General features: G+C 50.2%; 1 protein-coding gene across 1 annotated transcript; it reads left to right on the top strand.

Annotated features, from left to right (window-relative positions):
• Positions 1-1,072: 1,072 nt before the first annotated feature.
• Positions 1,073-4,725, top strand: LOC136475624 (protein CHLOROPLAST IMPORT APPARATUS 2-like). Its single transcript, XM_066473154.1, is given in 4 exon segments — positions 1,073-2,089; positions 2,091-2,858; positions 3,907-4,071; positions 4,237-4,725. Coding segments are annotated over 4 exon segments (1,473 nt in total). The 5' UTR covers positions 1,073-1,606; the 3' UTR covers positions 4,294-4,725.
• The last annotated feature ends 5,448 nt before the right edge of the window (positions 4,726-10,173 follow it).

The raw sequence follows: 10,173 nt of genomic DNA, 5'->3' as shown, positions 1-10,173 counted from the left end.
ACTGTTATCTGTTTGTGAATGCAAAGGGTAACAGGCCACGGGCTGGCACGGCCCGTGATTCTGGCCGTGCTTCGCGGGCCAGCCCGACATGGAAATCGGCCCATAGGGCCATGCCTGGGCCGAAGGCCAGGCCCGTGGGCCTATGAGGCATGGCCCATGAGGCACGGTGTGCCGTGCCGGCCTGTTGGCTATCGGGCCGTGCTGGCACGGGCCCGTGTCGTGCCGTGCCGTGCCAGGCCGGCCCGTTGGCCATATATATTGGCAGGCATAGAAATAAAAATACCTTCGATCATCTAGTGAGGTTCTTCCAAAAAAGAGGGAACGAGCATCTCCAGCAGTTCCCCAATACAACTCCCCCAATAAGATGGTATTGGGGTAGCCCAATATCACTTTCTAGATTTATTAGGGGAGTTGCTGCAGTAGTACCTTAATATATCTCTCCCAATACCCATATGAAAGGTGGGTTCCATAGGAGTGTAAGAGAAAATATGGTTCAAAAGTGGTAGTGGGGATGATCCCCATGGTATTGGGGGAGTTGTATCTCCCCCTTTCTTTGAGGAGAGATGAGGGAAATATTGGTGGCCACCAAAAAAGGGAGAGGTACTGGAAAACTACTGGAGTAAGGAAAAAGCATAGATGTCCCCAATATGACAGTTTTACGGAGATATGAGAGGTATTGGGGAACTGCTGAAGATGCTCAGGATGGTGAATTTTGGGAGGTAGGGCAAATTGGTCTCATGTAGCCATTTGCAAATCTCAGATAACACAAGCAAAGCAATCCCAACGCATGTACAACCTAGCAATTGCCCTCGGCTCCGTTCGGCTGCCATTATAAGCCGGCTTATAAGCCAGTTTATTAGTCATGGTACAATATTTTTTGCTTCCCAATAAATCAGTTGTACAAATCAGCATAGGCGGCTTATAGACCAGCCGAAGAGAGCCTAGAGTTGAGGGGAGGGGCCTGAAAATGGCATGGACCCACAGGCAGCAGGGAAGAAAGGGGCCTGATGAGAGGGTGGCTTGTCTCATTCTCTGGCCTCCTATCCCAAGCCCTCTAAAACCCCACCCTGTACCTCCTTCGCTTGAACCCTTTCTTCCTCCTCCCCCAACCAGCTCCAATTCCCCCATAGTCCTATTTCTCTCTCAACAATCTCTCTCTCTCATCCTCCAAAGGATCCAAGAAGTACCATTGCTGCTCTCTCCATTCGTCCCCAATCCCAACACAGCTTCTCAACTCAGCTCATGGAATTCCCCTGATTTTTTTTTCTTGTGCTCTTGGCTGCTGCTTCACTCTGCTTCTCCTCCTCTTCTTGCCACAGAGGAGGAGTGCATGTGCAGCAGCTGCAAAGACAAAATCTTTTTTTTTTCCCACCTCATCTTCTCCAAGGTGTTGTTGGTGCCCCAGGTGGAGGCAACTAGCAAAGTGTTTGGGTTCTTGAATTTTTTTTAGGGGCCCTGATCGATTAGGTTCAGCCATTTCTTGCCCCGGTGTTCTTGGATTCATGGTTGTGGAATTAATCCAAGAATAGCTGGCGCTGCCCATTTTCCCTTCCAAGAAGACGAAGGCGATCGTTTGAACGGTAACTGTTGCTGTTGAGGCGGTGCAATGTCGTCTTCCTGCATACCAACCGGCCTGCGGCTGGACCTGGACATGGTGAAGGCGGCGGCGTCACCGGGCGCGCACTCGTCGCCGCTGCGCCCGGTGCACTCGTCGCCGTCGTCGACGCTGTCGGAGGCGTCCAACGCCTCGTCGTCGGCGACGTCGGTGTCGCTGAAGCGGGCGCGCGCGCCGCGGAAGCGGCCGAACCAGGCGTACAACGAGGCCGCCGCGCTGCTGGCGTCCATCCACCCCTCCGTCTTCCCCGTCAAGAAGAGCCCCAAGACGGGCCCGCCGCGCCCGCCGTCGCGGCAGCTCTCCGGGCTCGCGGCGGCGTTCGACGCCTCCTCCGACCTCCTCCCGCCGCTCCCCGTGCTCGCGGACTCCGCATTCCTGCTCCGGGACATGCCCGCGCCGTCGCCGTCGCCGTCGCCGCAGCCACAGCCGCAGAGCCCGTCCGGCGGCAAGAACTGCTCATCGCCGGCCCCTGTGAAGCAGCGCGTTCCGGGACTTCCGCGACCCGGCGCCGTCACCGGCGAGCCCTGACACGGTCGACGTGGACGAACTTGGCGAGATCGACTTCGACGACGACGGCTTCGACGCCGAGTCCATTCTCGACGTCGACGAGGCCGCCGCCGGCGCCGCGGCCGAGGGCCTCGACGGCATCATGGGCAGCCTCACCGTCGAGAGCAACAACACCGCCACCACGTCCGATGACTCCATCCTGTCCAGCTCCGGCATACACCCTTACCTCAGGAGCCTCATGGTGGTCGGCCTCGCCGGCAGGTTCGAGCTCGGCCTCGGATTCCGGCACGGTGCTCGGCCCAACCTCAACCGCGCACTGAAGCGGCGGGACGACGACGGCGCCTGGTGGATGTGGCCGGCAGTGCCGGTAAAGGACTTGACGATTGCACCACCGACACCGCCAGCACCGCCGGCGTCGAACGCCGCAATGCCACAGGCCGCCGCCGGGCCAGAGAAGAAGAAAAGCAAGAAGAAGAAGGTGGTGAAGGTGGAGAAGATCATGGCGAAGGGAAAGGAGGTGCTTCCCAACGCGAAATGCAAGGAGGAGGAAGCTGACGCCTCTGTTGATACCGCTAATGGCGACGGTGACGCTGACAGTACGCCGACGAAGGCGCCAAAGACCGGGTTGGGGCTGAAGCTGGACGCCGACGAGGTGCTCAAGGCGTGGTCCGACAAAGGGTCCATGTTTGCCGAGGGCAGCGGGCCGGAGTCGCCGACATCGGCCGCCGAAGTCCGGGTAAGTAATAATTCGGTACCATCTGCAGACATCTTCAGTGTTCTTTCATTTAAAATTTTGAAATTCTAAATATATTTAGATGTAGAGTAAAAACTATGTCTAGAAAAGCCAAAACAGTCTACTCCTACAATCTGGGACATAGGGAGTAGAAAAGTTCATTTCAAATTGAGTTCATCAATTGCAAGAGGAAAAAAAATGGAATTTTGAATTGCTTCCTTCAAGCAAGTAAACCATATTAGGAGTCTCTAGGACAAACTGTTTATCTAAATGGATGGTCCCTCACACAAAGTACTGTGTAGTATAGTACTGCACTGCTACATATAAGTGAGAACACGTCTGTTTCAGAATATCAGCGGTACCGCAGTAAGCCAGTAACCCATAAAAAAATATCTAGAAAAAATATTTCGTTTTTGTTTATCAGAGGAGAAAATACAGAAATAGTGAGCCTTAGAGGTTTAAGTTTCAGTAAGCACGATTTTCAAATTTCGATAAACTACTTTCTGCTCTTAAGTTCAATGTAATTCTGTTACACCTATAGGTGAAGATCTGTTAGAGAATAGATTAATCCAATTCACCCATTCTATTTGGTTATATATAGCTCGTTAAACTCAATTATTCAACAATGGACCACAGACAATAGAGCCTGGAGATCTGGTACCAAGCAAACAGGTCTGTCCTCTTGCAAAGGGTCATTTTGGGTTCAATTTTGATGCCCCTTAGGCCAATGATAGAGCAATTGCAACAAACTCTAGCCCCAATTTAGTTGGCTTTTCTGCAATTTGATCTGGCACATGCCACTATTTGGACCTGTCATATTATCATATATATGACAAAACCATAATTACAGATATGTCCAGCCAGCCCTTTATAGTATGGGCATACCAAGCATGTGGTTTCCATTAGAGACTTTTCAGTGATGATGATGATGCAAAAACAATCTGCAAGTATCTTCTGAATATCTTTCCGTGCTATATGAAGTTCTGAACTGAGGAATGGGAGTTCTTACATACAGTCTTACTGATGAAAATTACATTGACCATTGTTGCAGGCTAAGCTTGCAGACATCGACCTGTTTCCGGAGAATGGAGCTGGTGGTGGCATCAGGGAAGCCAGTGTGCTGCGGTACAAGGAGAAGAGGCGCACCCGGCTTTTCTCCAAGAAGATCCGGTACCAAGTGCGCAAGGTGAACGCCGACTGCCGGCCTCGGATGAAGGCAAGCACTTGAACTGATTAGAAAGCATAAAAAGATCTGTTCGTAAGGCAAATAAAACTCACACCAAGAAATACCATGTGTTCAACCTGATGACGCAGTTCATCATAGCAAAGCTTCCGAAGTGCTGACATGTCTGTGTGTTCTGTTCTGCTGTGGTTCTTGCAGGGAAGGTTTGTTAGGAGCCCATCTCTTCTTCAACAAGCCCTGGAGGAAGAGAGCTAGCTAGACAGACAGTGATCCTTGCTAGCCTTTTTTTTATCAGCACCTTTTTGGCCTTTTAGTTCCTCATTAGCTAAGAGATGTGAGTGAGAATTTTACCCCGTTTTGTTTTTCTCAAAGTTTTTCTCTGGAGAGGAGAAGAGAGGATAGGATGCCTTTAGAGTGGATTGTCATGGCATGGTGGTCAGATAGTCTGTCTCAGGTTTACAATGTCAGGTAAAGGAAGGAAATAAAGTGATGTTAGAAGAATATATAGTCATACAGCAAGCAGCTCAGATGATGGGTTTTGTTTTGCTTTTACTGCTCCAAAATTACCGACTGAATATCACTTTGCACTGTAACATCCATTGCGAAGAAAAACGACTAGAAATTAGCATGGATTATTGTGTAGTAGTAAGCACTAAGTATCAACTGAAAGCATCTGCTGTTCATGCATTAGGCTTGCTACTGCTTTGGAGAGGTCAATTACCTGCAGCTGCAGGCATCCAACTACACGAAATGACGAAACATGTACTGCAGTCACTGCCAAAAGACAGTAGCAAATCAAAACGAAAAGAGAAAGACACTATAGATCTCCTTGAAACTTCATCACCACCTGGAAACTTTGCAATAAAAAAATTATTTCACAAGGCGCGCATCAAGTAAGAATTCTAAAAAAATAGACCAACCAACACGTGGCTAGCTGAAGCTGAGGTTCAAGATATCAGATATTTCAGATGGTATCTTTTTTACTTGCAGTGCATCGGACAAAAGAGCGAAATGATATGGCAGAGGCACGGACCTGCTCAGCTCAGTTATCCACAGACATCTAGGCAAAATTCCGGATTTTTTTTTATTTTTAATCCAATTTTAATCAATACTTTAATACTAATAAAAAAAGTATTTGCACTAACGGACCCTTTTGGTTGTGCCAGCGCGGATGGCGCGACAGTACCACAGTGTTGCGCCACATGCGCTGGCGCGACAAGCTGAGCCACGGTGGTGCCCGACGTTGACTGTAGCTGGCGTGGCGAAGCGTGGGCCCCGCCTTGTCGTGCCACCGACTCCGGCGCGACAGAGCTATCGCGCCAGGCGGGCTGGCGCGACAAAGGGAAATAGAGTTTGGCCGCCCGGCCCACTTTTCTTTCTCTCCCTCTCCTTTCCTCCCACGCGCCTGGGCGACGCCTCCGCCGCCGCCACCAACTCGGCGCCACCCCGCCACCTTCGGCCGTCCTCGTCGTCTCTGGCCGCCGTAGGCGAGTTGAGCGGCGGCTGCTGCTGTCCTCTCTCTCCCTCTCCCTCCCTTCCTCAGTGCATTGCTGCGGCCAGGGAGCGTGAAGGCGCGACCTCCTCGGTGCCTTGCCATGCCTGGCCGTGGCGGCGCCACTGCCAGGCATCTCCTAGCGTCGGAGAGTGGACCTCCCTGCTCCGTGGAGTGCAGTACACTGCCAGGTTAAACTCCCTCTCCTCGATTTCTTGACTTCTTATGCTATTTGTTGCTTGACTAGGGTCAGGAAATTAGGGATGCTATGAATGTTGGTAGCGTTGGTTGTTACTATTTGATGCGTAGATTATGTTTAGGATAGACTCTGCCCGTGGATTGGATGTAAACTACGTGTTGCATGAACCTAGGTGGTTGATGCATGGAGGATTTAGATTGGTATGTTTGTTGCCTTTGTTGACATCACTGTGAAGTTTGTGATATTGTAGAGTAGTAGTGAATGCACACAATTTATTTTTGAATGTGTAGTTGTTGTTGGTGTTGATGTGTTCATTCCTATTTTATAGATGGATCGGTTAGTGCGATTATTTTATGGTGACAAAGTTAAAGGAAATTGGGAGTTTGAAAGTATGCAAGAACATGTCCAGTTCTTTAGTACACCTCCTACCTTTGGTGGTTTGGTTAGCCAATGCCGAGATAAATTTGGGTGGCCACTAAGATTGAGAGGTCGATTTGACTGTAGAAAGGAATGAGCACACTATGTGTTGATGTCTTTGTCATGTGACGATGAATGGAAGAACTACGTAGAAGTTGTCAAGGGTAGTAGCGTTATGTGCTTGGAAGTTGTTGTGGAGAAGGGGTGTAGCCCAATTGTGGTGGTTGTGGATGATAATGTGGATGTGGAGCCCATAGAGAACCTTACCCAAGACGAAGAGTTATAGGCAGGTTGTCGTTAGAGAAGTTGATAGGTCATGTGAGCCCGGTGCCTTGAATGATGATTTCGATGAAGAAACGTTTGATGAGGACGGTGGACAACGGAGATGGAACACATGATATGGATGACATATCCCAAGGATCGTACGATGACGAAGTTGATGTTGCCTCCGCAGGACGAAGATGACTTGACTTCAGGGTCAAGTACTTCAGATGATGTGTTGGAGGACAAGTACAGGTCCAAGCCTAGTAGCGAGGACAAAAGTGATTGTTGTGAGGGAGGGTTTCGGACACAATAGAAGTCCCAGTTGATGGGTCATTGAGAATGGAGTACAATGATGTCGAATTGAGGCAATTGAAGGTTGTCCATGTGGAGGTACCCTTGGTACCAAATTTCATGGATATTAGTATGGTTGAGCAGGCAATATGTGACACTGGTTTGACATTGTTGGCCGATGAGGTACCAGATAATGAGGAGGTGGAGATTAAGAAGGGAAAGGTATTTGATACATCGGAGCATTTGAAGTATTTCCTGATGGACTTTGAACCGAGTGAAAGAGAGTGACAGGATGCTCAAACATGCGCTAAGTATTGGAACATATGCTCTGTATGTCTGAGCTTATCAGCTGTAAAGAGCGTGTATACTGTGTAGCTGTCGAGTCCTAGAGCTATTGAGCTATCGAGTCGACCAGTCTTCAGGGGGGCATTTAGGAGAGAGCTCATCCCCTTTCATAGTTGAAGGGGATGGCCTTACAAATCAGAAAAGAGAGAGAGAGTGTGTCTATACGTGTGTTGCCTAGTCTTGTTGCCCACATCATCGGGTACGGGATGGCTATCGGTGCCCATAATAATGTTTATGTTTAGACACATCTGGCAGGCTTGTACCATGTTCGTCTGGCATGCCCCGATGGCACCGTCCTGTAGGTGCACAGGGCATGGTAGGGTACAGTCCTTGGTATTGCGATTAACTTGAGCACCTCACCTTATCTGCTCTGCCTACTCCCTAGGCCCACACCGAGTGGGTGTCTCCGATCAGTCGTTCCTAGTCGGTCCCGACCGTGTTGGTTAGGAAAGAGCAATGAGCAGAGGTCCGGCGTATCCTCAGTCAGGAGAAGGGGGTCAGAGTCGAACTGTGGTCCCACCTTTGCCAGGCCTTTCGGTCGAGGACCGGGTCAGTTGTCTCGGCCTATCATTATGTACCTGGGTTGGCCCAGGCGCGTGCTGTCGCTGCGCTGCCTGCTAGGTAGAGTTTTAGTAGGGAAGTGGGTCCATTGGGGACCCCGGGTTTAGGAATCCTGATAGGAGCCCCCGAGCCCCTTTGGGACTTCTGTGAAGCCATGAAGGGGCTGTTCACACATGTTTCGCATGATATTTGTAAAAGCCAGGGGCTTATATTTTTAGCTTAATGAAAGCTTGAATTTGCTTTGTAATCCCTTGTACCCATCGTGCCGTGGAGGCAGGCTGTTATTGGAACTTTGATGTTTTGCCCCTCGGTTTGTTGTACTGCGTAGGGTAACCGAGTAGGATTTAGGCGCCCAGCCTCCATGTGGAGGATTGATAAAAGCCACGGAGGCACGCAGAGTGGATACGGGTGCCCAACCTCCATGGGGACGACTGGCGAAGGCCAGTGGAGGCAGTGTCGAAGGGATATTGGAGCCCAGCCCCTAAGGAGAAGACTCATTGGTAATCCATTTTCCATAGGGCATTCATTGGCATTCATTCTTGTGATTGATTGGTTCATTCCTCGACTCAGCAATATAACTATCTTGCTCTCTCTCTTTACATTACCGCAAACTAGTTATCAAGCTCTTTAGTGTAGTTAGTTGTGAGAGCTTGTTAGTTTGGTTCGTGTGGCTCTTTAGTTAGCCTTTGAGAGCACACTAACTTAGTGTAGTAACATAGCCATTGTGTGGATAGAGACTATAGAAACTAGACTTGTGGTAGGTGTTTGCATTTTTAGTAGGCTAGCGCAACACTCGCTTCGCCTCATATTTGTCTAACCGGTTTGTTAAGTATTGTTGTAGAAATTTTTAATAGGCTATTCACCCCCTCTAGCCATTAGGACCTTTCAGTTCCTAAGTAGGGACCTAGCAGCTCGAGCCCCCAAGCCACTAGGGGTCGGTCGGGGTTGGTTGCATGATTTCCTGCAGTCACCCCGTCCACGGTTTCCACAACCAGAGGGGTTGAGCTGACGCCACTTGCCTCGATGGCTTGAGTGGCGAGCTTCAGGTGAGCTTAGTTAACTGGGTATGTTCGAGTGGAATCTAGATCCTGTCATTCATGATGGGGTCGGCATACCCTCATGTGGGCACTCCACTTCTCCTTAACCCGCCTCCCGGAAGATGCCCGAGCCATTCTAGAGACTGACTCAGGTGGCCCGCTAGCCTCCCCTCGATGGAAGATTCTATGGGCATGGCTCGAGGTCAGGATCAAACAAGAAGGTCAAGATGACCCTATCTACTTCTGAGCGAATCAGGTGAGGGCTGCTGGGGCTTATTTATGTTTTCTCCCCTGGCTCTATTTGACAGTGAGGTAGCCTCAAGCCCTTTGTGGGCCAGCCTTCAAACCCCAGTCAGGTCGTCTCTCATATCGAATGAGACAACTACCGCTTCATGACACGACGCAAAGTGTTGTGATGCAACAATTGCATATGCAATGCTTGGATGTATGGGATGAATGTATGGATGAATATATGACTCAATGTATGAATGCATGTATGCGAATGGATGAATGAATGCTCATGCACTGGGAAAGTATAATGGGGGTTGGTAAAGTTACATCGATGACTCAAGTGATGGGTCCGGGGAGCTCCTATTGGATATATCCGAGTGGGATCCGTGTGATGGGGTCGGCATAACCCGCATGGGGCATCCCTTTGCTCCTTACCTATCTCTCAGCAGTTGCCCAAGCCGTCCGATCGACTCAGGTGACCCGTTGGCCTCTCCTCGATGGAGATTCCATCGGTGGGCCCCTCCAAACCCTGCCTAGAAAGGTGGAGGGTCATTTGCGTGCAGTTGTGCCTCTTTTCTCATGCCTAGGTTGCGGTTGTATTGGGCCTTACCCTGGCCATGTCTCGTTAGCCAGGCGATGTTTCATCAGGACAGGCCATGTCCTGTTAGTCAGGGCCACGTCCCGCCGCATGCCTTTCTGCATTAAATAGGGGGAAGGGAGAGGGCTTTCCTCTCATTCTTTTGCCTTTCTTCAATCCACTGTCGTTTCTCCTTCCTCCTTTTTGCCAAGCCTGTTCAGTGTGCCGTGATAGTTTCTAGGAGAGAGGAGGGTAGAGCGAGGGAGAGGAAAAACTCACAGATTCCGTTTGTAAATCCGAGCTGTGATATCGAACTAGAGGCCTTCTAATGTGGATGAGGCCATGCTGACCTGACTTCACTGAGAAGGGGATGCTTCCATCGAAGGAGGTGGCGCACTAGAGGGCTCCTGCGCTGGGGGGCATTGTTCTACTGACCTCGGTCTGACTAAGGTCATCTCCTTCCTCACATTCCATGAGCGCAGGCTTGGGTACCCTGCACATTGGTTTCTGCATGGTCTCCTCAATGAGTGGGGCCTGGAGTTGCAGGATCTCAACCCAACTGGGGTGCTGCACATCATCGACTTCATCACCGTCTATGAGGCCTTCCTTGGGATGGAGCCGCATGTGGATCTATTTTGGTGAGTCATCATCAGGCAAGCCCTGTTCGAGGGGAAACCACCCATAACCACATCGGTTGGGGGGGTTTGCCCTACAGAAGAGG

This window comes from Miscanthus floridulus, chromosome 8 (assembly GCF_019320115.1).
Source record: "Miscanthus floridulus cultivar M001 chromosome 8, ASM1932011v1, whole genome shotgun sequence".
In the NCBI taxonomy this organism is placed as follows: Eukaryota; Viridiplantae; Streptophyta; class Magnoliopsida; order Poales; family Poaceae; genus Miscanthus; species Miscanthus floridulus.
The sequence above is the reverse complement of the archived record's forward strand: the minus strand, read 5'-3'. Positions and strand labels throughout refer to the sequence as shown.